General features: G+C 38.6%; 1 protein-coding gene across 7 annotated transcripts in view; it reads right to left on the bottom strand.

The window, feature by feature from the left end:
* Positions 1-27,919, bottom strand: part of NCF4 (neutrophil cytosolic factor 4) — a 56,156-nt gene that overhangs the window by 4,318 nt on the left and 23,919 nt on the right. For 2 of the 7 annotated variants that reach the window (XM_071551697.1, XM_071551698.1), the window contains 6 exons: positions 6,317-6,412; positions 4,359-4,443; positions 3,035-3,188; positions 2,665-2,735; positions 1,194-1,321; positions 152-209 (listed from right to left, as the gene is read on the bottom strand). In XM_071551697.1, coding sequence (XP_071407798.1) covers positions 152-209; positions 1,194-1,321; positions 2,665-2,735; positions 3,035-3,188; positions 4,359-4,443; positions 6,317-6,348 — 528 coding nt within the window. In that variant the 5' untranslated portion in view covers positions 6,349-6,412. Of the gene's footprint in view, positions 1-151; positions 210-1,193; positions 1,322-2,664; positions 2,736-3,034; positions 3,189-4,358; positions 4,584-6,316; positions 6,526-6,769; positions 6,835-22,545; positions 22,597-27,919 lie in introns of those variants that run through there. The other 5 variants (XM_071551699.1, XM_071551700.1, XM_071551701.1 and 2 more) reach the window with 5 other exon arrangements.

Here is a 27,919-nt window from a genome sequence, read left to right as displayed (position 1 = left end):
TTCACTGCCTGTTGTTAAAATCAATTGGTTTTCTCTGTTGATTTCACTTTCTTCCCCAAGTTCTAATTGGAAAAGGCAACTTGATGGATGAGGTACCAAAGTAAAACAGAGTTTAATCTCCTATCCTATGATGGCCGTGCAGAGTACTCACCTCAGCCCGTGGAGCTGCTGTGCGATCAAAAATAGGCACTTGCTGTGAAATGCTTTTACTGCAAAGAAAGGAGACAACGGTGAGGTAAACATGTCTTTTTAGTCATCTATAATGCTACACAATCAGTAGTATAGTGTCTGCATTTTCACTATTTAAGAAGCAGGCAAGCTATAGAGCACTGGAGAAACTGCTTGAGAATAAATCTGTGTGCAGCACTGAAGTAAATAAATATGGATGCAGCAACATTGCCCTAGTTCCCTCAGTTTGAGTGCAGAGCAGCAGCAACCTGATGGTGTCTGCTGCTGAGAACAGATGGAATTTTCAATACAGTCAGTATCCTGGACTTCTCTTCCACCACACTGCTCAGCCCCCCTACTCTGCCTCTGGGCATCTCTGTTTCTAGTATTTATGGCATTTAGTTTAAACTCTGCCATCATATACACATACAGTTTTTGCACTGTTTGAGGTAAGTGAAAAGGAGTCAAATCCATCTTTGCTATGCCGAAGGAAGAATTAATTTGTCTGAATGGTAATAAAATATGAGGTCTACTTAACAGTTTTCCAAAGAAGTGTCCATGCTACTACATAGGAAAGGCCACCGTTTAGACAAAGGACAGGAACAAATTAAGTATTCAGTTTCATTGAGTTTCTGAACCACATCTCACTGAATTCATTGCCAAAACTCACATTGACCTTAGTGGTTCAAGTCTATGTCCTTAATCTTGGCCTGTACATTCTGCACATTATAATAGAGACTACCATTAAAGAAATATAGGCAGATAGAGCTGGACAGTATTTTTTAAAAGCAAGTTACAATCTCCTTTTGGAATTTTCCTTTAATGAAAGCACTACATCCACTTTAAAAATTCGAGATTATTGAAAAGAATAAGTACTCTGTATTCATTCCACACAAAGATCCTCATATTGGGAATTCATGGATTCATGGGAAACTCAGTGGGGATCCTCATCTCTCTCTTCCCTCCAAAATTGGACAGCACCTTTTACATCAAGCAATGCTGAAAAAAACATGTCAATCACTTACACTCGGCGTGTCCGTGGGCGAAGCCGTCTCAGTCTGTGAGGCACCTGTTCACCGTCAAAGGTTGAATGGTAGAAGAACAGTCGTACGTCTTCATCCATCAACACCCAAGCAGGGAGGCAGAGCAGGTTCTGTGCCAAGAGCAAGTAGGAAGCAGAGTGTAGCAGTGGGAGAGGCCAATTCTCTATTTATTTACATGCAACAAATATGCCTCTCTGACCTACAGGATCGTGAAGAATATTCATTGCTGCCAGAAATCTCCCTCCTCTCCCTTCTCACTCAGCAGGACACAGCTGAACAGCTGACAGTTCCTCCTCTTTACTCTTGTAGTTGGCCAATGTATTGCTTTACTCTTTTTCTACCTGATTTACTGTAGGAGTAAATAGCTTTTAGTGTTTCCCTTCAGAACATGAATGACTGAGGAAAGAAGGAAATCTTAAGTCATGGAAGTCTTGGCCAGTGTTTCAGACTTTTAGTGAATGAAGTCAGGTCTTCAGTTAACCAGCACACAAAGAATTTCTCTCCTTGATGTTTACTGGCTGCATCTTCACTGTAGAGTAGGTACATCCAGAGACTCTCCATCCTGATTCTGGCTGTGACAGAGCTAGTTTTCTTCCTAATAACTGGTACAGTGCTTTGTGTTGGATTTAGCATGAGAATGATGTTGATAACACACTGATGTTTTAGTAGTTTCTAACCAGTGGCTTACTAAGCCAAGGACTTTTCAGTTTCCATGCTCTGCCAATGAGGAACTGCACAAGAATTCAGGATGGACCATGGCCAGGACAGCTGATCCAAACTGGATATTCCATAACTCAGAACATGGTGCTCATATATAATCTGCGAGGGGTTGGCCAGAAGCCACTGATCTCTGCTAGGTGGACTGGCTGGGTGTCAGGTGGTGAGCAATTGTATTGTGCATCACTTCTTTGGTTTTTGTTTTGTTTTGTTTTATTTCTCTCTGTCTTTTTTGTTCTCTCTCTTTAATTTACAATTATTGGTATTATATTTTACTTTATTTCAATTATTAAACTTTTCTTATCTCAACCCATGGGTTTTGCCTTTTACTGATTTTTCTCCCTACTCCCTTGTGTGAGTGACTGAGGGGCTGCGTGGTACTTCGCTGGTGGGTGGGATTAAAACACAATCCATACACCTTTCTCCCAGTCCCTTAGATGCACACACCAATCCTGTATTCATGCAACACCTAGAGATTCACCATTTCCTCATACATCTTGGTTGTTAGTGTTTCTTGTAAGGCTATCTATCTGTTTATGAATGGAGTGAGACTTTGTGAACTGTGTACTCCAGCAGATCCTACAGACTGAACAGTCTGGGAAAGAGGACTGCAGGTTCTATCACAGTGTGAGCATTGTCTTCAGGAAAATACATACATGGAGAAGCAGACACCTAGGACTATACCAGTACTAAATATCTGCAGTGTTCAGTACATTCTCTACCTTAAAATTTTTACCTTCATGTAGACATTTAGAATAGGAATTCTGTTCTCAGCAATTTCTTTTTTGGCACCAACAAAAACTTTCCCTAGAAAATAAAAAACCTGTGACAGTTATTGAAGAAAAACAAACAAAAGAGGCTGTCAGAGAAATAGAGCAATCAGAAAAAAGGAGGATCTCCAAGAAAACACATTTTCTGAAAGATTTGATGTTTCTAAATAAACTTTACCACAAGTGAAGGGACTGCAATGGATCTTGACTTCTCTGACATCCACATCTGGCACCTAGTTGCTTGTCACAACTTCTTCCCTTAATGCACTCCTCTTTGGGGCAACCTGGACATGAGAAAGCTGCTAATTACAGAAAGACTTGGTACTGACAGCTCACCTGGCAATATGGGGAGTGTGCAGGTGAATGGGCCGTTATTGCTCTCTGGCCCATATCTCTCCTCTAGTTTGGTGTGCAGAGCATAGAACTCACGATAGCGTCGGAAAATCAGGTATCTGCCACCACCTTTAAGCTTTACTTCAATGACAAACATCTGGAACACAGAAAAGAGATTCAGGCTGATGTTCATACTTATAAATACTTACCAAACAAAAGTGAGGTATACAATAAGAACATAGAATTGGTGCTTCATTAGTGGGAATATTCTCTTAGGGGCAGAGTGGATAGCAAGCCTTTGGTTAAGCATCTGCAGATTCAAGAACTAGAAAATAACAAGTTAGCACCACTGTGGTGTATGTGTGGGTCCAGACATCCCATGAAGCATGTCCCTCTGGCTGCTTTCTGTTATGCAATCTTAAAAGGAAACACGAAATTACTAGATTCTCCTTTATGCTTACACACCTTCCCTCAGTGAAAAACAAAACACATTATGGAGGTAAATACAAATATTTTACAGTGAAATGCTTCGGACATCTCAGTATATAGACAAACATAAATTAATTGATTTTCAGAGTTGAAGGCATTCATACTTCTTTTTGACTTCAAGGTACACAATTTCAGAAATTATGGTCTGACTGCCTCCAATCAGCATTTTGCTTCTTATCTCTTGATAAAAATGCTTTGCTCTAAAGGAACCCACCATTTCCATATACTGACCTCTGAGTCACATTGCATCCAGATCCTTCAGAAAACACAAAGACAGAGCAATCAAACATCACTGCATTCCAGACTAAAACCTGCATACTGCAGTAGGAAGGTTTTATGAGCAATGTCTCCAGTAGAAGTCAGACTGAACTCGTTGTATTCAAAACCTTCAAAAAATCTTAGTGCTTTTCCCTACTATTCCCTTCCTGTATGCTCTTTCATGTCTTATTAATATGCTACCTTCTGTGGAGATGGGAGCATCCTAACTTGCCAGTACCACGCATTAATGAGGAGAAGAGTCTACCCTTCTACCCTCCTTGAACTTCTTTACCACTGTCTTCACCAAAGGTACAGCACTCCAAAAGAAAATAGAGATTCAGTAAGAATTTAGAAAACAAGTGGTGTTAGATCTCTGTCACATTTCACTCAGAAAATAATTTTTTTACTAAATCTGTGATACACTATCCTCCATTCAAGAGAAAACAAGCACTGAGAAGTTTTCCACATGGAACCATTCATGCCAAAGAGCAACTACACCAGATAGACTGCATTTTTTTTCCCATAACCAAACCAATCACAGGTGCAGGCATGTAGAGAGAGGATAAATCTCCCTTCTTACATAGTAGTTAGTAAAGCCTTTCTTCTCCTCAATATCTGCAATGTTAGCGGAAACAGGTACATCATCTGGAAGCTGGTCAAAATCACTGTGAAGCAAGAACAAAAGATTTAGGTTACTCATACCAGTATTAGCCTTCAAGGTCTCTATGCCACACAGAACAAAGGCAATATCACCTTATCTAGTGTCAAAATAAGTTAAGTTAAAACTCATGGTGTCTTTCTCTTCCTCTGGAGGTCTGATCTGAAGATTTCAAGTTTCGTAGGTTCGTAAGTCAGTGACTATTGTGAAGATTTAACATGCCTGAAAACCACCCCTATCATTCCTAGGCTTTCTAGAGGAGCAGGACTACCAAACAAACACTTGAGCTGCTAAGAATTTTCTGCAAAACGTGATCAACTGTGGATGCATTCCTAATCCTTCCTACAGCATTTAGAAGACTTAGAATAATAACTCTGCAGCTGTATATCTCATTCTTAAGGAGATCATTATATATCATGATTTATGCTGTTATTATTGCTGCATTAGTGTAGGGAATAGGAAACAGTTCTGAGAAAAGAGCTTGTTGTGCTAGGTGCTGTAGAAACTGACTGCACAAAGCTAATTCCTAAAAACCTTACAGTCTGTGTGCAAGATGCATACAATGTACTGTGTACATATAAGAAACAACAGGATAAGCACAAACAGAAAAAGAGCAAAGAAAGAAAAACAGTATTATTCTATATCATGACAAGGACTGCCTGAACCAGCTGTCACAATGTTGTCACATTTTCTTGTAAACATCACAATAAAGCAAACTCTTAAAGATGCTTAAAAAACGCAATGAGTAGGCTAGCAAATATACACAGGGAGACCTCCCAGTCACAGCAGATAAGATTCACCACAGAATCACAGAATATTCTTAGTTGGAAGGGACCCACAAGGACCATCAAGTCCAGCTCTTAAGTGAATGGCCGATAGGGGAATCAAACCCACAACCTTGGTGTTAACCTTCATAGCAGATAACCTGAAGCAAGCACAAAAATACTTGTTTAAAAATGTCAAACATTTATGAAGGAACACATGACAGTAGGTAGGGGTAGAATAAGCTTTGCAGATCTTAGGATGTATTGGATTTGAAGCAAAAGAGAAGGAAGGATCCCTGCAGGAAGACCTAAAGAGCAGCTTTATGACTACACATTCATTTATGTCTGTAATGTCCACACAACAAAACAGCACAGTTTGGAAGGTGTTTTTTCCTCTGTGACCTTCTCCTTGGTACAACACCTTTGACAAACAGAAGACAAATTCATCTTTGCTTCAATCTTAAAACTCAGTGTTGTTGGAGGGGTATTTATATTAACACCTAAGTAAAAAGCATCAAGAATGAGGAAAAAAAAAGGATAACAAATGAGGTAAAGAGAAACTCTCAAAAGGATCATCTAAGCAATGCCAAGCTGACATAAAATTAAATACTCTGATAATACAAAAAAAGGTGGCAGTATTCTCGATTTATCCTTCTAGGAGAATATCCTAAGCAGGGGTTTCCACAACGCATAGCCCATTTGAAAGGTTGAAGTAATGATGGAAGGTCTTCAATATTTTGCTGTGTGAGAAAGCCATGAATCAGCACCACCCACAGCACTGTAAATACTACCCTTTACTGTGAAGAGGGATGTGGTTATGGAAATTGAGGGAGATAATTAGTCATATCACAAACCCTAGAAAAAGGGAAACTGTTTGCAGCTATAAAGAGGACAATGACCCATTATGTCCTAGGTGGTGAGTACTCTCCACAAAATGAAGAAAGTCCGCTCTGACCTAAGAAATGGTCTGCTCCACACTGAGCAGCCTAATAGTATGGAAGCTAAGATAGCAAGAAGCCTTTTAGAATTACCAAAAAGGCTTGCATCCAAATTAAACAAACAGATCACAGCAGATACGAGGTTTGTGGGGAAGCAGGAGGAGGGCGGACACGTTACCTCTTTTCTCGCAGCTGTCGGGGAAGAGACATGGTTTTCAGCTTCTTGAATCCAGAGGGCTAAGCTCTACTCCTCTGTTTCTTCGGCAGTTCCTGGCTGAATAGGATGAACACAGTCAAATTCTCCCTGTGTGAAACAGGACCCCTTTGCAAGGCCTCAGAGATCTTTTTTTAATATTTCAGTGTCAAATGATTCCTCCTGTACCTCCCTACCCCCACGGTATTGAGGAAGTAACAGAGAAAAAACAGTCATAAAGAAAGACCGTTCTGTAATGTCTGTCATGTATTGAAACTGCCACGGTTGAGAAACCAAAAGCCCAGCAAAAAGCAGAAACTATGAGCCACATATTCCGTTGTCTACCTCCCCACCAGAACATTTGCCTTTGTTGAAAGACAGTACACGTGGGCTCAACAGATTCTGTTTTGCCCCAGCTAAAATGCCCCCAATATACACCTCCACATTAATGTTTGCAAACTGGGATGAATACTTCTGATCCCTTCTTGAGGCTCTGTGATTCCTGAGAATCCTCCTTTTCATAGACCAAGAGCCAGGAGGTGGAGCTAAAGAATAAATTTTCAAACAGGAACAGAAAGTGTCAGAAAATTCAACCTTGTCAAACATATGGGTACCAGGGTATCAGGCACAGAAGATGAGCTTTGAAGGATAGGTCAATGTAAGGGAGACACAAGTCCTTGAAAGACAGAGATATTTTCAGTTTCATGCACTCTAAACAATCTACATTTGCCACATACAAAGATAAGGTAATGGATGGCCCTGCCTTTTACTCAAATGGTAGTGATAGAGCATTTGTATAACATCAGTTGACAATTTTTCAAGAACAAAATAAACAGAAGAAAGTGACAAGGAAACCATGATTTCCTAATACTGTGCATAAGTTGCAGCACAGCTTATCTGCCTTAGTCAAAAGCTGTCATGTTTATGTATCTGCCTCTCCATTTCAGTCTCTGACTCTCTTCCGTTTTCATGTTCAATATATATTTGCTTCCTTCTATTTCCGCTGTCAAGCACAAGAATTCCCATCTGCATGAAGAAAAATCAACTGGCATCCTTCAAAATAAAACTCTATTTACAACTATAATCATCGGCCTTGCATTTTAATGACGTAAATTCTTCACTCATCCCTTTTCCATGGATAACTGAAGGCACCATTATAGAATTTGAGAGGGGATGTAGTGTCTCTTGATCAGAAGGGACAAGGAGAACCTACAAAATTCTGAACTGTATTTTCTGAATGTTGTGCTACTCTGTGCTTTCAACACAGAGAGCAGAGTTATGTTGAGTGGTGACGTTGGAGGCAAGTACTTCCACAAAACTTCACACTCTGATGTATATTCCACTTTCTTGAATAGGCCTGCTAAATGTGCCGCAGTCATATAACCCTAAGTCAAGCTCATTATACTTTTCCCTTTGTCAGACAGATAATAATCAAGTTTTCTAACTGCAATCCTCTTCCTTTCTCCTGACATTCAGAAGGAAATAGAAACAGATGACCTTGAGCAGAATTCATAATCACAATATCAATGTATACAAACTGAGGAAGATTCAGAGGAGCCTTCCTGACATGCATGTGGAAAGTGCAAGACCTGTGCAAACTTTAATAGAAGTGAAAGAGAAAGGTGCTCCTAAGGTATCTTTATATTTGATGCATATATAGTTTTGATAAGAAATCATAAAAAGGTTATTCTGATGTTTTCAAATCTGATGGAAGATAATCTTGATACAATGCACATACATCTTTTAATAGACAAAGAATATGACATCATACAAAAATACTTGCTCATTGTTTATCTGGAGACGTGGCTTTCAAGAACAACTTCACAGACAACCTCACAGACTAATTGTCTATGCAACTGCTTTGTTGCTGTTGCTAAACCTGCTAAACTTGCTGTTGCTAAACCTGCTAAGAAAGTTTAAGATTCTGCAATGTTTTCTTATTCCAAATTCAACCAGAACCAAGACTTTCTTTTCTGACAAAAGACAGATTCCTACCTCAGAAGAGTGGATAGCTGATTGGTTAGAGGGATCACCAAGGCTGTGAGAATGACCATGTTCTGTGCCAAATCAGTGCCTTGACAACCAGCACTTTTCTCTAAATTTCTGCTATTGTGGTACTACAGTAGAAACAATTTCTTTTTTGGGGGCTGAGAAAATAGTCTGGGCCTAGTCAAATCTATATTCTCTCTCTACTAAAATAATTATTTAATGAATTAAATAGATGTCCATTGCAAAACTGACACCTTAATGACAGCACCCACATTTAAGAGATATGCCTGTAGTAGAAAGGTAACCAATTTAATCAGCTGACATGGTCAACTCACAGTGCTGAGAAAACCCATCCGTACACTGTGTCTGGCATGGTCATGCCCCAGCCCATATGCATATGTAAGGGAAAGCAGGCATGCATCCAAGTGAAAGAAATAGGAACAAATTAATTAATTGAAGGAGACTACTAAGAAAATCCTCAGATGACTGAATCATGACCATATGTGCTAACACAATTACATGCCTCTTCACAGTTCACAACCTACTATATTATTTTGGATGTGTATGCCTGTAAGCTGTGAAATCATGACCTTCTGTCTAATGCACATATTGTTAGAAAATGCATGTACAGGAATACACACCACCTTGGAAAGCTGAGAGTATCATCTATAACCAAACAACCAGAGCAGGAGTGGAATTTTAATGAAAAATATGAATGCAGTCCCAAATCACTAAAGATATATGAACCACTAGTGAAAGGTAAACCAAAGGAACATAGCAGAAATACTCAGCTGAATTAAGTTCTACGACATACCATCTCTATGAGGGCAGAGGCTACCACTTTGGCTGTGCATGTCTGTACACTCTAGAATAAAGGCCTCTCTCTGGTGCACTTGACACTAGAAGAGTGCTACATAGTTATGCACAATCACCAGCCATAGAATAAATCTGTTAAATGAGAGCATAAAGCAAACGAGAATAATATTCTTAAAATATGTTTGATCTCAACACAAATTAATCTGTAAAGGAAAAAATGTTTAACAATCACTGCAAGGAAGCTGAACATCAAATAGAAGCACATCGGTTTGCAAGATATTGTGAGGGTCGCCCTTTCTTAAAGTAAGGTAAATTAGTGACTGTCGAGGAGGCAGAGACAACTCAGGCATCAGTTAGATCAGAAAGCTTACACCAAGGATAAAGGGACTTTATTCTTAGTTACAACTTTACTTTTATCTACTTTCTTCCACACCATGTCATCCCACAATTGGTCAGTCAGCTGAGGCAAACATACATGGAAGAATTCTACTGGTCAAAAGGTCTCCTGTATTCTGCAGGTGGTTTCTTCCACTTTAGGGGTGCACTGCAAACTGCTTTCATCCAAGAAAACACTCTAATCTGCTCCATATCAACTCCTCAAACATTAGGGGGTCTGCAGACCTGCTGAGTTAGCCCCCCACAAGATAATTACATTCAGCGTATTGTTTTCAAAGGATATATGGAACACTTGTTTCCGTAGCACACACATCATTAGAAGCTGAGTGTCTTGAACCCTGGGTTGCTTGGGTCTGAGCTGCAACTGTGATGACACTGACTTGGGAAGTGCTTTGGGTTCTTTAACAATATTTGTAGAGACTTTTCTTTTATGGTTACCACCAGCTTCACAGTTTGCTTTAGCAGACTTTCACAATATTAATTTTCAAGTACAGTCATGTTTAAAGTTGTTATTATTATTATAGCACATGAATAATTAAGTACAGCTCTACAAAATATTTGGACAAAAGTTACAGAAGATAAGCTGCTTATGTCTTCCCTATAATCTTCAGAGCTCTTTTGCAGGTAGTGCTCAAAAATCCCTAGGAGGCACTTGGCCCAAGGGTAAGTAACAAGACCCTCTTTCTCTGCTATGTGCTTTAAGAACTGCTGAAAATAAACCAATTTAAAAAAAATTGGAGTTTTCCTATCTTTTTGAACTTCTTGGAAAAAACCAAAGAGGACATAAGTTGAGCTGACTGGTTTTGTATTCTTTATTAGATAATGACTCAATTTATAATATCTGAGTGCAAGGATACTCTCCTGGTGACACATTGTTTTGGGAGATGATAAGGCATAGAGGTATAGATATACAGAGCTCTGGAAGTTTGCTTTGACTTAAATCTGGACACATTTTCCATCACTTTTTTTTTAGGGTGAAAAGTAACTAGTAGGCATTTGCAGAAAAGGCCTCTCTTTGTGCCCTGCTGATATAAACACAACTAAATAATCCATCTTGAACTAAAGAAATTTAAAGGTCAGCATCTACCACTGTTCCTGGCAGTGAATTTGATGGTGTCATTTCTAGAATAAATTACTACTCAACATGAAAGGGCTTTACAGAACCAAACATTAAAGAAAGAGCAGACTTTTTTTTAAATGACATTTTTCTCCGAACTTCAAACTAAGTCACGTAACTGAATCTTGGCTTTTGCACCTCTCTTGCTTTAGCAAAGCAAGGAATAAGTACTGCAGGGAAAAAAAAAACACTCTGAAGGTTTTTCTTTAGACATCATCAGCTATTTTGGAAATATGCATTCAACAGGACCGTTCTGGAGTTTGATAGTTAATGATGCAATAGCCAGACCCTGCCAGCTTTTCTTAAGTACAGCAATATCACAAGCAGTATTATGATCTTCCTCTCTGGAAAACAATTCTTCTTTTAAAATAAACCTTCTTCCTTTAAAAATACTTAGAAAATACACAGTGTTTCACCCTGATATAGTAGAATCACTTGGATTGGAAGAGTTAGAAGTAACTTCTCCTTAATGAGCAATGGAGGTTTTTGTTCTTGCATAGGTCAGGTGGATATTGATGCCCAGGACTAAGCTAAGTGAGAAAAATGGAAGCACAGAAACAGTAACAGAACATTCCTTCCTCCAGATAGCATAACACTTCCAGGATAAGAGGCAAATAAGGAGAATATAAGGCAGAGCCTGTCACTGCTATTGTACGTGACAGATGTGGGCTGGAGTTGTCCCTACACTCCAGTCAGCTACACCAATGTCAAAATCTAGTAACTGGGCATTGCAGACAAAGAAGTAGAAAAGCTCCATTCAAGAATTCCTGAGAGAGCTATGCCTACAACCATTCCTCCAGAAGTTGAAAACCTAGTTTTAATTCATAGCAGCAGTGCACCTTTGTGGCAGGAGAGTCTTTGTTTTTCAAGTCTTCTACTCATCTAGAGAATCAAAAATCTGTCAGAGTTATTGCCACTCAAGACAAAGAAAATCCTTCTTCATCTGTTCCACAAGTTCAAAAGACCTGTTAAAATTACTCAAAAAAAAATTCACTGAACTTTCCTAAGTTGCAAAATAGGGTTGGGATTTGCTAAAATTTGTGCAGTGCTGCATTCAAACCATCCTACACTGTTCCTAACAGCTTTGTTTCCCCATCCATTTGACAAAATCCTGTGACCAAATTCCTTTTACTTAATTTAGAAATAAGTGACTTTAGTTAAGTTTTCTGAACAGCGGAGACAAGTAACACTGGCCAGTAAATCAGACCTCAAGTGGGCCAAGTCCCCCTATGAAGGTTTTATGTGTCTCCTAGGTATATACACGAATTACAAAATAGCTGTATTCCCAGTTTTGTCACCCTAGGTTTCTAAAGGTAAGGAATTAAATCTGTCCCTTACTGTGGACCTAGTTATTACTGGTGCAAAGGTACCTTTCCATTTGGGACTCAGCTATATTTGGATATGCACTTTTACACTGGTATAATTGTCTTTACCCTAAGGGAGTTGTACTACTTAGGCTACACTGATATAGTCAAAGAAGCACAATTTTCTGGTGCAGAAATATCCAGCCCGCTCATTATAGAGAGTTTATTTTCTAATGGTTCATAAATTGGGACAACATTCCTTAATAAAATCAGGGGGCAAGGGGGCTAGAGAAGAGGATAGGCAGGCAAGAGGCAAATATAGAGGCAATAAATATCAAGCTCCTGTAATTTTCAAAGTTCTGTTCTGTCAGTATTCCTCACGGTGTATACTTACACCCTGTCTTACCTGCTGCCTCACCTACTGATCACTCATTGCTTCAGCCTTTTCTTGAAAGAGAAACTTGTGGAATGAGTCCACCAATTACCATACCAATCAGAAATCCAATCCAAAATCAGTGGCCAGTCAGTCCATTTCAAGTGAGGAAAGCTGGAGTTTGTGTCTCCCACACCTCAAAATGCAGAAGGCTGCCTCACTGTGTGAAGCCAGATCTAAATAAGAGATCTCTCAGCTGACTGCCATAGCAAATTCAGCCACTGGCTTGCTATGTGTAATTCCTTCTGCCTTAGCCTTACCATCTGCAAAACAGGGCTAATACTTTTCTCATGAGGGGGAAAGTGAGAAGGAAAAGTGCTCAAAAGAGGTATAATTCTTTGGGAAAGTCAGGTAAAAAGTGAGAAACCACAACTATTATCCTTAGCAACCCACCTGTACTCAAAATCACCTGGAGCGCAAACAAAAAGTAAAAAATTTAGCTCTTTCAAAATGAGCCTCCAATGCCAGGTCTTAGAACATATTCCCAAACCCTTAAAATAAGTTGTAGTGGCTAAAGTATCACATATGTTAAACAGCAGTAGCCAATGGGCCTGTCCTATTATGAAAAAGAACAAGGAAAGGAAATTAAAAACAGCTTTCTGCCCAGAGTGCTATCTAATCTGGGAATATATCATTCTGCTCACAGATTGCTTCAATAATCTGAGCCAAAAAAAGGTACTGGGGGACTTTGAAGTTGTGATTTCCAGAAATGAGTATATGTTGATGGTATCAGCTTAGGAAATTCCCTGTCCTCACATATTCTTGATTTATTCCTACCCCACAGCACGGCATGTCTGAGGCTGTGCTGCAAAATACATCAGCTAGCTAATCCAGCTGTAAAAACATTCTTTTCTAAGCTGCAGATCAATTTCTCAGCCCAACTCACAGCACAGACATCAATATGGAGAACGAATGGGGAGGAATACATTAAATCAGCACTGCCTGCTGACTTTGCCTTACAAAAGCACTCTGACAACACAGTATGTGTTGTATGTGTGTACATGTACATCCCCAAATAACTCATTTATGTCTGCTGACAATCCATCTCCACATACAGACACTAATGCAGCCTCTTTTGCACATATGCTTCAGGGCAATCTCACACTGGTATGGCAAGAATTTTACCACTTTTATGTTGTATGGAAGGAGCCAAAACACACCCCCAAACCATGACCTCTTCTGTAATAACTTTTCTGAATGAGATAGCTGCTACTGAGAGAGTATCTATAGAATCCAGTCCTTGAATAGCTGCTCCTTTCTACTTTAGTGTCTTTGGCCTGTTTGCCAGCATTTTATTTATTTTTCCACACTTCACTACAAACAACCTGTATAAACTGTTGCACGATGTGAATGTAGTGCCATAACAGTGGGTTTCTCATCAGGAATCAGATCACAGAAGATGCAAAGAAGGGCAGAAAACTGTATGTCAGCAGCATTTCTTCATGATTTAAAGGCATTTTCCTTGTGAAAAGGCAAAGAGTAAGAAATCTTCAGAATAAAGGAAAAGGAGGAAGTGCAGTGGGGAGGAAGGGAATAAACCCTAAATATCCCCATTACCACAACATACAATAAAATCTATTTACTACTCAAATAATTTTTACTCCAAACCAGCCAGTTATGAGATTCTCAGATACGTCTGCTGCAAACCCATAAAAGGTAGAGGGGGGATTGATGTCCCATTCCAGTTATTTCTGTTCCACATCTCGCCTCTTGAGTTCTGCTGAATGTGACATTTTTCCCTGGCACCTAATACACAGAACTCTGCTGCTAATTTTATGCACAGAGTTCTCATGCTGTGTAATTTGAGGCCAGAGACTCCTCCAACAGCCTGTCAGACGGAGTGCACACCCTTCAACACTGTTTCTGCTGTAGAGAAATGGGGGATGGGAGAAGGAAATGAGCCAAACAAGAAACAAGCTTCCATACTTGTCCAAGATGTTTAGCTGATTTTGGGCTTTTAGATCTTCCAGGGATCTATCTCCAGCTCTCCTTGTCCTGTTTGTCAACAGATAGTCTAATGGATTTTCTAGCAATTACAAAGGCTCAGTCAACATAAGATGCACACTTTTCCCATTTTTTCCCATATTAGATTCAGTCTGGCTGCTTTAAAACTACATCAGGCTTTTGGCCACAAGGCTCTTTCAATACTACCCAGATGAGAAAAAATAGGAAATGATTTCTGCAATATTATAATCAAGGATTTAAAAGAAAATCTTCCCCACCCTGATTAACATCTCTGCATCTCACAGAGATAGTTTGCACTGCAATATATTCCATTAAAATGAGAAGGATCAAGTACCCTTCAATGTGTGGTGTGGGCTGATGTACTTAAAAGTGGATTGAACTGGATGTATCCCCATTAACTGACCAGAAAATTCTTTATGGCTGATGTCCCTCTTTGCTTCCAGCTAACTGGAGCAATTTTTGCTCATGCCTTTTATTGGAATCATCACTTTCCACAGTGGGGAAAGTATTGAATTAGGCCCATTTAGATACTATGTACTTCTACCTTGGTGCCGATCATGCCAGAACAGCCCCTCTCCAATCTTCCTTCTCTTAACTGCATCAAGAACAGATAGAGAGTGGACTTCAGGTTAAAAAGAAAAAAAAAAAGAACTTTGATAGCAAAATTATATCATAACTTTCCTACTGCAAACACTTCATGCCAAAACAAAATAAACTGCACTGCCTAAAGACTTCTTTGGATCGTACAGCACTCTCCTCACTAATGCTTCTTCTCTGATAATTATGTTGACCAGCAGTATCAAGTACAAACCCAGTCTAAAAAAACCCTGGATCTCAGACCTTGCTGTACAGCAAGTGCTATCATAGCCCCCAGACTTATCTGAGACTAAATAAAATCTTGAGGACTTAAGAAGAGCTGGGACTTATCTTACTGCTGTTCCGTTCAAGAGAACATTGGGAGCTTTGGCATCCAGAAAACTGTCTTTGCAGTTCAGCCCATCATGAAATATGTGCATGTGTAGAGAGAACAAGGGAAGAAAGATTGGGAAGAGGAACATAGTCCTTTATTCCATATCTGGGGTGTCAGATAAACAAAAGATGGGGCATAAAAGTCGGATAATTTCATATACTGATCTAGTACTGCCATCAACATGCTTCGCTGAAGAAAAAGAAGAGAATGAGGGGAAAAATAAGGATAACATACAGCTGATAAAAAAAGGATCATAAAAAGAAAAAATAGGGATATGTGAAAAAAAATCAAACATAAAGAAGGATTGGGAAGAACCCATCTTTCCTCTTAAAAAGTGCAGTATATTTCCAAACTTGACCTACATGTGTCTAGCTCTCTAATTTATGAGACATGAAGCTGACGAGCCAACATGGAGGCCATAAATTATATCTCTTAGATATGCCAAGATAATTTACATTAGAAGATAGGAAGGGGAAACTGGCAAATAAGAATCTTGACCTTACCCTCCAGGCAACTGTCTGGAATGCACTCTGTTGGCACCTAAAAGTCTGTAGGTGTCCTGAGGTGATAATATTCCTTGCCGAGATCTCTCCATTATAAAAGCTAATAGATCACAGCCTTTTTTCTGCTGCCTGACAGCATGGCTGCCTAGCACAACTACACTTTCCAATATACAACATTGCTGACTGAGTTTTGCTCAAATCCTTGCTTTTTCATCTTCTATCATACATCCTCACTTTTTTATATCTTTTATTTCTTTCTCTACTTGCCCTTTTTTCTTTTTTTTTGGGGGGGAGGGGGTGGTGTTTTGGGGTGTTTTTTTGTTGTTTGTTTGTTTGTTTGTTTCATTAGCAAAACACTAGCCAGGAGGACAGTAGAAATTATTTTTCTTCTCTAGTAAAAGCTTATGGGGCTGTATCTGGAATAGTATCATTAGTTTTGAATCTCACAAAGCAAGAGAAATACTGACAGCCTAATAAGAGTTCAACCAAGGACAAATAAGGTTGGAGCATATGATAAACAAGGAAAGGCTGAAGTAAAGGCTGACCGACTGTGTTCAGTGTAAAAAAGGGAAGACTGGGAGGAAGATATAATTGGTAATCCCACTAAACAAAGTGGAATTAAAGAGAAGACACAGCTAAACTCTTCTGCTAGGTGTCCAATGAAATGACAGGAGACAGAATCTCAATTTGCAATAAGTGAAAAAAATCTCACTGGACATAAAAACATAATTCAACACAACACTGGAACAAGGACCTAGAAAGGCTGTGGGACCTCCATCTGTGGAAAAGTGCAAACTTTGACTACACAAACTTAACTTATCCTTTAAATTAGGTCAGCTTTGAGCCATTCATTGCATAGATGATATCCAGTGGCCCCTTCTAACCTTATTTATTCCATGTTCAGATACCAGATGCTACCTTCAGCTAACAAAAGTCTCCATCAGAGTTACTGGTCAACATATCTGAGACAATCTGCTTGACCTAAATTAAAATCTCACATGCATTTGGCAACTGCGAACACGTCAGACAGTCTATGGTACTGTGCTATACAATTAAATGTCTTCTATAAAGAGAAAAGAAAAAAAAAAGAATGGGAGAAAAGACAAGCTCTTCTAAAATGAACACTTCTAAAATCATTACCTTTACTAAATTCATAGCAAAATGTATTGACAGATATTCTCAGATTGGATTGCCAGAAAGAAGCAATCAACTTCTCTCCATGCCTTGCCTATAGTACCTTCCTCATGCATGTGAAAATATTTTTCTCTCTGAACACCAACTTTTCCCTCCTCACCATTTTCCCCTTGTGGCACTCATCCCCTCCAAGGCCATCTTCTTCCTCGACCTACTTTCCTCTTCACATCACCTTTTATTGTCTTTTTTGATCCCAATCTCACCCTTTATTCTTCTAGTTTTGAATCTCTGAGTCAGAGATTCCTCAAGGCAAAGAGCTAAGTATTTGGCTTTGGGCCTGCTTCTGCTTTGTCAGTTCTCTTGTCATCAAGCCTATCAAGTGTGTGGGGAAGCTTTGGAATGACAAAGAAACCCATAAACTGATCTGGTAATCCCAGGGAAAACCTGCTCTGCATTAATGATACTTGTAAAGTAATCAGGGGACCTTGATGTTTAAAATTCCTCAGGGCAGCCTTCCTCAAATGTTGCCTGACACATCAAGTATTCAGTGCTAGAAACTGGGGGAGGAGAGCAATATGTCTGACATGAAAATGAATAGAGAGACTAAAACAATGTACCTCACAAGCACAAGACCTGTACTAATTTTATTATCAATTAATACATTTCTTCAGGTTTTATTTTGCCTTAGTAGCTTGACTCCCATTACCCTCAGTCTCTTTATTCTTCCTAATGTTGTGGCTTTTAGACATCAAGAGTTTAGTGTAAGAAATAAAATGGTTAGAGACACTCAGCATGCCTGGCTATGTGCCTGACACAGTGAAATAAGGGATGAAGAAAAATTTATACAACTTAAAATTGGACTCTTCCAGCTGTTAACTAACGAGCAATCAGAAAGGCTGCAAAGTTTTACAAATATTTCTGGTTCAGGCAATAAGAATCACAGAAGAAAGCACTTTCACCACATAACTACGTAACTCCAACTGGTATTTCAGAAATATAACTTGAAAAGTGAGGGACATTTTGCTCTCAGTTACAGAAAAGCCACGGTTTACATACATTTGAATGCCAGATATGGGGCTTACCAGTCCACCTACATCATGACATTAACACTCAAAGAGTTTATGAACATCAGAAATCTTAGTACTAGAAAAATTGCTAGCTTCCCTGACTCTTGAATACATATTTTGATTCATCAGAGCAGACTTGTATTTCTACTGTGAATACTTCCTTTCCAGCAGTTGCAAAACAAACAAAAAGATTAATACACAACAGTTCACATTCTTACTGATTATTGTCTTATGCATTCAAAGTCTATCAGATTTTGTTAGGCTAATAGCAGACACTCAACTTTTACATATAATCCTTCTTCAAATCTCAATAAACTCTTCATTGAATAATAGCCGTCCAGCTGCTAAACCCACAAGATAATTAAACACTGTGAAAGGACATTTCTTCTTAAGCAGATTTAAATTTTATCAAATGATTACTCCCTCTTAGCTTGAATAATAATTATTCAAGTAACTTTTTCCTTTTAACCTTTTCTCACCTAAGTTCTCTCTTGGGCGCTTGGCCAATAGAAAAACTAATCTGTGGGATAACAGAAGAAGGCATGAAAGAGGCAGGAAAAAAAAAGTCATGAAACAGTAACTGGATTCTCATTTAGGCTCTGAGTCTGGCTTCAGAGGGACTATTCATGGTTTAAAAGTTAAGGATAAGGAAGACTGTGAGAGATCTCAGTGCCTTTGGCATAAGAATTCTTTCTCACTGCAAGGCATAAAAGTGCAATGCATATAAAAAGCCCCAGTTACACTTCAATCTAGAAAATCTGATGCAGTATAAAACAGGTGAAGAGCATCTAAGAAAAGAAAATCCTAGCAATTTCTAATAAATCTATTCTGCAAATAAATATCTGTCTGAGTTTTCCTGTATTGATTTGGTTTGAGTCTCCATTTATGACTGGTCATATAAAATACTGGTCAACATGTCTACTTTTACTATCCACAGATAGATTTAAGAAGATGTGTTAGCCATGCTTAAGGATCGACACTTAAATTAATGCTGACACAGAAGTCCAAAGACTTTATACAAACATGACAGCCCATAAAAAAAGACATAACGGGGAAAAGAAATTAACAATAGTAATTTTTAAAGGGTTACCAAACTATCTAGAATTACAGAAGGGTGTTCGTCAAATGCTATTGATTCCAGTAAAGATATCTTCTCCTTCACTTTGTAAAGGGAACAACTACCTTAAATACTTCCACATGTCTTTCTTTTTCCAAGTGTCTCTATCTATAAAAATCCCTTCTCACCCAAACCCAACCTATTTATTTCTCTAAACTATGACTGTATGGTGTGCTATCATTCTAAGGCAGACTTTAGCAGATGTTTTTGTTTTGCTGTCTCATCTTCAGGCTCCTTTTAAGGAGCTATTAGTCTTTATGGTTCCCTAATCCCCCAACTAAATTTATCAGCAGTCGATTGCAGCCAAGAGTTAAGCTAAATTAAACTTTGAAATCCCTGTACAGTGTATCAGATGCACTTCTAGTAGGGGAGCAGAAAGTTCTAAATGTTCCACTTACCAAAAAGTGGGAGAACCAAGCTTTTCTCTACAGGTTTCTCAAAGCTTCCACACATTTTTCAAGATGATGACAATTTCCCTGATTTTATAAGAGTAAAAACTCCACTATTGAAACAACTTGTCATTCAACTCCACATCAGGTGTGTACATACATATATGCCCATAACTATTCACAGAAGTAGATACTTTCCTCTGCAAGTATGTATATTATATGTGGAGGAGGTATGTACATACCCACTAGGTTAAGGCTGCATGCATTCTTGAGACATGTTTCACCTGACACCCATGGTGAAAAGGTATTTATCTACATATCTCTCTCTCAGCATGGATGTATCTGTTCCCCAGTCTTCATATTCACACACTCAATCACTCCCTTGTTTGCTTCTCTCACACACTCCTGAGTACTTATCAGAACAGATATCACTCCTGCCCTTAGTGAGTCATAAAATACACAGTGTTTTAAAAAATTTGCATGTCAGCATCAACAGCTGGTAAGTTTTGATGACAATATATGATAATCCTGTATAATTCCAGAATGATGAGCTTTATGGTTCTTCTATGTCAGAAGATGCACAATTATCTACCCTTAAACACATACATACACACTAAAAAAACCCCCAAACACCACCACAACAAAAAAAAAATCTCAAAACAAAAACCCAAAACAAAACATAAATAGGACAGTCCAATATGTACTATTTCTTATAAAGAAAAGAGCGTGAGCATAAAGTATGGGAGCTTAAGAGGAAGTGGCATGTGATACAGATGCTTCACCTATGGGCCAGTAATTACAACCCAAATAATCACTAGTTTTCGGAAGTCACTGATATCTCACAAGAGATCAGTACCCATATGGTTTTATGGTGTCAGTGAAATTCCTAGCAAACTGGCCTTCTCTCTACAAAATAATTATTCGGTGGTGCTAAATGTTCCCCATCATGTTACAGTTTCTGAGGAAAGCTCTAGAAAAGTGTCCTGGTGAAATCTCCATTAAAAACACCACAAGAGTCTCAATGACAACTGTGAAAGATGGTTCAGATCCTAAAAAGAGTTGAGATCCTAACTGAGTTGAGACTACAGCTCACTGGATGTAAAAGTAATTCTTGCAAACCAGATTACACTAAATTGGTTAAATAAAAACAAACTTCCTCTCCAGAGATTTTGTAGCATTTACTCTGAGGCCAAATCAAAGATTTGTTTCCAAAATCATTTGTCTATCCTTTCCTTGTTTTTTTTTCTCACAGAGAAATTGTATGTCTAAAGTGTGATTTCTGCTGTCTGTACTCCCATGGCTACTAGAAACTGCTAGAAAGCGAATTGGGCACATCGCACAAAATGTCAGGTTAGCAAATACCAACACAACAGCTCAGAAAAACAGACACTTTCTCCCACCTTCTTCCTCCCATATCACACTACAAGAAAAGGGAAAAATAAATCAACAGAAAACTAGCCAAAGGCATGTAAGGGGATCCAATATGTCCTTCAGAAATGTAAGCTTATCTAAAAATAGGATGAAAGGCTAAGCAAGTCCCTTCTTTTTACTCATAGCAGTAATGAAGGTCCTTGTAAGGGATTTGCACAAGTTCTTTGCCGTTACAGCAACATCTGTCCCCTCACTGCTGAAGAAAATGGTGGCGAGGATTTAGAGCATGTATAACCTGAGAGAGAAATCATCTGTCATTCCCTCACGGGGCATTAGCAAACTTTCTCTCTCCTGAGAGAAGGAAAAGCCGCTTTCCCTGCCTATTGTTATCACAGCTTCAATCATTATTACAACATGCTTATGAATAATATTAATAATTGGAACAAAGTTAGCCCTGTTAAAAATAATAAAAGAACCCCAACTGAAAAGAGACAACATTCTGTGCAGTAAACAGAGTGGACCTGGTGGCAAAGAACAGGTCAAGTAACAAGCAGATCCTCTGTGTGAAAGGGATGATTCCTTTACTCCACCCAAATGAAACTGCTGTCACAAGCTATACCTCTCACCATCAAGATCTAGAGCAACAAAAAGAAAAGGATAGTCCATTTTGAAAGATATCATCCCAGCAGAGGATGTAACATGCAATTTCTTGTGCCAATGTCTGTGTGGTCTCATGTAAACAGTTGATTTGTTGGCATTTCAGTTGTCTGGCATTTAACAGGAGAAGTGTTGGAAAAGTAAGTCCCGAGGCAGCCAGGTGATAGTAACAGAAGACATGGAGTGAGGCACACTATCTCAGAGTTGAACAAGGTTTTCAGTATGCCCTGATACTTGTTTTTTCTTTCCTAAGTTGAAGTACAGCATTGTCAAGAGAAGTGCAGGAAAATAACAGAGATTACACACTTCAAAGAGGCAAAATGCTGCCATCCAGCACATCATTTGTGTCTTGTGAGTCTCTGCTTCATCCACAAGCAAGATATTAATGATCAATTTTCTCAAATATCTCCTTCTTTAAGACAGCAGCTTCTGTGTTCCACTGAGATCAAAACTCAAAGGGCCTAGGAGGCCACTGTTTCTTACAATTAACTTTCAAAATACCACAGCATGAGCTAAAAGTGTTGATGGTTCTGTACCACATGCTGCATTGATGCTCCACTTCTAGATTACAAGCCTTCTTTTACCTACACAAGGAATATATACAGTTTTGAAGGGAGGAATGCAAAAAGGCCCTGCAATAAGGTGATTTCTATAAGAGATTGCCACTGTGACACTTTTGGGGAAGGAGAAACAACACAAACATCCCAGAAAAAGAAAGTATGCCCATAAGGAGGATCGATAGGTGTGCAAACATAAAAAACATAACGGAAGTGTCTATAAAATGGGTTAGTCCAATAAATCTATTCCTTATTTTGTAAATAATGTTTTAAATTGTAGGAATAAACTTTTTCACTTTCTTAGGAAAATGAAGAAATTCTCATACATAAGACTATGCACAAGTTGATAAAATGATTTTCAGAAGGAATATCTAAAAGGAAATTGTAAGAAAAAGTTGTGATACACCAAAAATGGCAGGAAAAACATACTTCCGTTATGATATGCTTCTTTCTTTAATAAATTTTTCTTCTGAAGGCAGAGGATAAGGATGTTACAAGAGATAAATTTTCAATTTGACATTTAGCTGAGGGAAGCCCAGGTGAATGCTGCAGGACAAGGTAACACTTGAATGTCTGTCCATTCTCTTAAGAAGTTTAGAATAGGTAGCAAGAGTAGAGATTTTCTTCTGGAGTCTTCTCTTTAGAACAACCTAGAGAGATAAAGAAGAGAAAGCAGAGAATTCCATGTCTGGGTCTGATTTAGGCCATGAACTGCATGAATATATGTTTTTAGTGCAAACAATTTTGCATTGTGTGTATCAGCTTATTAACAACTGGATTGATACTATTCAACTCATTTCATCAGTGTGACTGAAACAGTAGTACAGAATAATGACTTTTATTTACTGGTATTTTCATTGGCTGGATTCAAATCACAAACTAAACTTGAGAAGTTATTTCATTTCCCAATTGTGTCAATGGAAGAATTGTTTTCTAATGAAATATTGTCAATAAATAAACAGCCGACACAACAATGCTTCTGTTCTGGTAATAGTTATAGATGTCCTTGGCTAGCAATTTCCACTTGGGAGGTTGGCAGGAAAAGCCCAAACTTGTCATTTGAGCATCACTGCTATAAAATTCTTCCCACTTGCTGTTAATCCAGAAAGATACGACTCCTTGACAAACCTCTGGCTTTTAAATCCATCTCACTGTGCACTAGCAGCTCTGAACTGAATCATAAAGCATAAGAAAAAAAGAAAAAGGAAAAATCCCTCAGCAGATTAATTAAAGAATAACTACCAAAATTTGTGTTATCACAGGATTCCAACTGCTAAAACTAAAGTCCAATTTCCCCAAAAGCTGTTTACCCTGATCTAAATGCTTTGACTGTTTTCCTACCAGCAGCCTAGTATAAATAGGAATAAGTAATGAAGCCATGGTTCTGCTGTGCTAGTTTTTCTGGAATATAACCCCTGTGGTAATAATTACAGGGGCTTATCCATCCCAGTGTGAACACCACGAGAGTGTCAATTATGACAAATGTCTGATACCCACAAGTGTCTGTTGTAAAGAAAACCAACTGTTTCCATTCTCTTAACCTTGGGGTCAGGGTTTCCCACTGGGACTAACAGCTTTTTTTCCTGCTGTAAATATCCATTTGAGATTTGCTACGAGGTGTTATGATACACAGACCTACTCTTTCAGCACAAGCTTTTTTCTTCTTTGGTAATTTGAGCCAAACTCTCACCGGGGGTTTACACCTATCTCTGTTTTTCATTTGTATTATCTCCTTAGGGTGAGATACTTCACTTTCTTTTCCACACCATTTGCAATACAAGCTGGAGAATCCCCAAAGCCCACTGGCAGCATGGACTATCAGTGACCTATTTCTCACCTCTGGGGTATCACTTGTAACCATTTGCTATTTTCAGCTTTTGAGGCAATTATCAGAGGAATGGAAAAATCAGAAAAAAATGGAACCACTAAGCTTGGATCCTAGGAATATAGACTTCTCTCAGGCAAACCAAAGAACAGGACATTGCAGAAGGAAATGATGATTAGTATATGCAAAATAATGGAGATTTTCAGTCACAAAGTAGTAGTATAAAATATACATATACCTAAAGAAATATGCTCATTTGCAGCCTAAAGAAGGCCTATATGGACTCAAGAGCAGCATATAAGCAAAGAGTCAGAGTATACATGGACTGAATATTCCTGGTTTATACTAGCAAAGAAAAAGACTTATTTTTCTGTAGGTACTGTAAATCATGCTTTTAGTTCATTTATTTTTAATATACATTCTGGCCACCTGATCCTTCCCCTTTTCATATATGTGTGGTGTTATAAACTAAAGAAACTAAGAACTACCATCCTGGATCAAAATAACTTCTTTCTAGTTCTCTAATCCAGCATCCTGCCCCCAACAGTGGACATAGAAAAAAGCCTTTGAAGGAACATATGCACAATGCAAATACATTATGACACTTTCCCCTCACACTATCCCAAATCCCAACTACTTTAGCTCAGAAACTTCATGAGCTGGATGTGGCCTGTAGGAGTTTGGTAACCTTCAGTGGATCTCTCTTCCATGAATTCACCCATTCTCCTCTTCAACACATAAAAGTATTCCTGATCACAACATCCTTAGCAGACTAAATATAATAGATGATGTATTCTTTAGTAAGGAAATACATCTTTTAAAAAACCTGCAGGTTGTATCACAAACCTCAAAACTTTAGTGGTACTCTTGTCATGAGAGGTATGTCCTAAAATTCTGGGAAACTTCTAATGTGGGTATTGACATTTCATCTTCCCAATAATTCCCAGTTGTGTCACATCAATTAAAACTCATATTTACTCCTGCTTCTCCAAAAGACTTTCAGTACAGAGTTTCTGGGATCCTGAATCACATAATTGCACAGTTTATGGTTTTAGAGACCACGAATGGCATCTCATTTCAGTTAAGGACAGTAATATGATATTTCACCCTTTTTTACAAGTAAGATGAAAGGGGACAATATATCTAGGACCTTGTGAAAAGGGGAAAGTTTGACAGCAGGAGCAGGAGGAAGATATGTACACCTATGTCATAACTTAAAGGAAAAATACCCAAGAAAATGCCACTGTAAGGATTCCTATCCTGCCTCTAAACATAGGTGAGACCAGCACTGAGTTTTACCTTAGAGGAAATGAGAAATTCCTATATAATGAATATTGGCTATAAAATACTTCAAAATCTTTTTTAAACAAAATATCCTGCAGGCATACAAGATATTTTTTTTATATTTTAAATTGCTGTGTGAATTCTTCCCAAATCTAAATGTAATGTGGATGGGTTAGTACCCACCAACATATAGATAGTATGTACATGTTGGACTGCAGCAACTGTGCTTGATTTATTACTTATATAACAGGTTGGAGACCATAACAAACACTTCAGAATCCTCTATAAGCTCTGACAGCAAAGTAACTCCATATTATGCTGGGCACCACAGTACCAAGAAGATGCAAACAAAACCAGGGAGATACAAAAAAAAAAAAAAAAAAAACAACAAAAAACCTTACAGGTCTAGAGAGGCTGATTCATGAGAACAGGTGTAAAATAATAATTCTGTACAGCTTAGCTTACCAAAGGACAGAAGACTATTATAACTGTTTGCAAAATCAAATGAAAGGCATAAGCACCAAGAGGACAGTGAAAAAGAAGGCTAATCCAGAGACTTATATGAGCTATTGAGGCAATAGAAATATGTAAGAGAAAATGTAGGTTACAATCAAGACACATCTCTTGTCAATGAAGCCTCTAAATTTTAGAATACACTTTCAAATCAACAAAGTCATTTGACTTTGAGCCAGCAGTGTGCCCAGGTAGTCAATAAGGCCGATGGCATCCTGGCTTGTATAAAAAATAGTGAGGTCAGCAGAACTAGGACAGCGACTGTCCCCTTGTACTCAGCACTGATATGACTGAACCTCAAATACTGTGTCCACTTTTGGGTCCCTCACTACAAGAAGGACATTGAGATGCTGAAGCATGTCCAGAGATGGGCAGTGGAGCTGGTGAAGGGTCTGGAGCACAAGTCCTGTGAGGAGAGGCTGTTTGAGTTGGAGTTGTTTAACCTGGAGAAGGGGAGGCTCAGGAAAGACCTTTTTGCTCTCTACAACTACCTGAATAAAGTTTGTAGGCAGGTGGGTGTTGGCATCTTCTCCTAAGGAACTAGCAACAGGACAAGAGGAAATAGCCTCAAGATGAGCCAGGAGAAGATCAGTTTGGACATTAGGAAGGATTTCTTCCATGAAAGGGTGGTTAAGCATTGGAACAGGCTGCTCAAGGAAGCAGCAGAGTAACCATCCCAGGAAGTGTTCAAGAAACAACTGGATGTGGCACTTAGTGTTGGTGGTGTTCAGTTAAAGGTTGAATTTTATGATCTTGGAGGTCTTTTCCAACTGTAATGATTCTATTACTTCTTTAATAAATAAGGAAAAGAAATGGTGAGTGAAAGATGGCTGGCTGGTATCCCTGCTGACAAAAGTTGCTTGTCACAACACATGTCATAGACATGGGAGACAGCAGCAGGGCAAGCTTCCTTTTTAAGGTGCTGTGCTAACACTGTAAAGATGTCATGCAGAATTTTGAGTACATTGGCTGATACGGACCTGGAGCACATTATTATTCAGGTTACAGTTATTTATGTGGAGTAGGAAAGAGAGAAAGAAATTATAATGGATGAGCATCCCCAACTCTGCATTGTATAGGTATCTTAAAAGGGAAAGCCAGTCTTTATCTTTCCTGAATTAACCTAATTGAGATGATAGTAAATATGTAACCACATGACTGAAAATAACTAGTGCAGTAATACAAACTTCTCCTCTAAATTTTATCCTTTCACATAGGTGAACTCTCAGTGAGCCTGTTGCCACAACTCTCCATATCTTTCAGCTTCCGGCAGATTTATACAAATAATCTAGATGTGCCAGATCTTGATTGTAGTCTTCTCCTTTAAAAAAAATTCCAACAATAAAACCCCTTTTAATTAAATACTTGACATGTAACAAAGACCTCTCTATATTCTCAGTGTGGTCATAAATCTGCTTCTCTTTTTGTAAATAAGTCTTAGGAAGAACTAACTAAAAGGATAAGAAAGGATTTCCACTAATCAGGATTGCTTTCTCATGGCTTAATTGCACAGAGGAATCCCAATGACTAGACCTGCACTTGCTTGTCTTTCACCAGTGGACAAATGCACTCATTCCAGTGGAGCAGACAGAAATGGAAGTCACACTCCGTTAGCCAAAAAGACAGTCCTACAATCCTTATCCTCTCTTAAGCTGCCAACAGAAGGTAAAAGAGAAAAGTTATTCTGCCAGCTACTAAATGAAAATGAAGCATCCAGCTAACAACAATGAGATACTGGTATCTCTAAATCAGAATCTAATCTTGGTGCTACATCAAGGGTTTATAATATGTGAAAGTTTCAGGCCAACCCCACATCACTGAATTTAGCAAACAGCACACAACAAATTACACCATTCCAAAGGTAATGCACCCATTGGTGGAAACATCTTCTCCCACATAAACCAGCCAACTCACACTGTAATTACCACCTGCTCTGAGCTAGGGTACAGACACAGTGTTTGTGAGAAATAAAGGCTACTGAAAAGTAATTTTACTTACCCTACTACTGTAGCACACTGAAAATTCAAAAACCACTACAGGAATTGTAATTTAAAAAAAGTAAGAGAGAGAACACTATAAAATGACTTAATTAACATTTGTCATGTTTGATTCAATACAGCTGCTTGTTTAGAAATTATCTACAGCTGCTGGAATACTTCCCATTTATCACAGGATTCAGCA

The sequence above is a fragment of the Pithys albifrons genome, chromosome 3 (assembly GCF_047495875.1).
Source record: "Pithys albifrons albifrons isolate INPA30051 chromosome 3, PitAlb_v1, whole genome shotgun sequence".
NCBI classification, from domain to species: Eukaryota; Metazoa; Chordata; class Aves; order Passeriformes; family Thamnophilidae; genus Pithys; species Pithys albifrons.
Note: the sequence above shows the minus strand (reverse complement) of the source record. Positions and strands in the feature narration are given on the sequence as shown.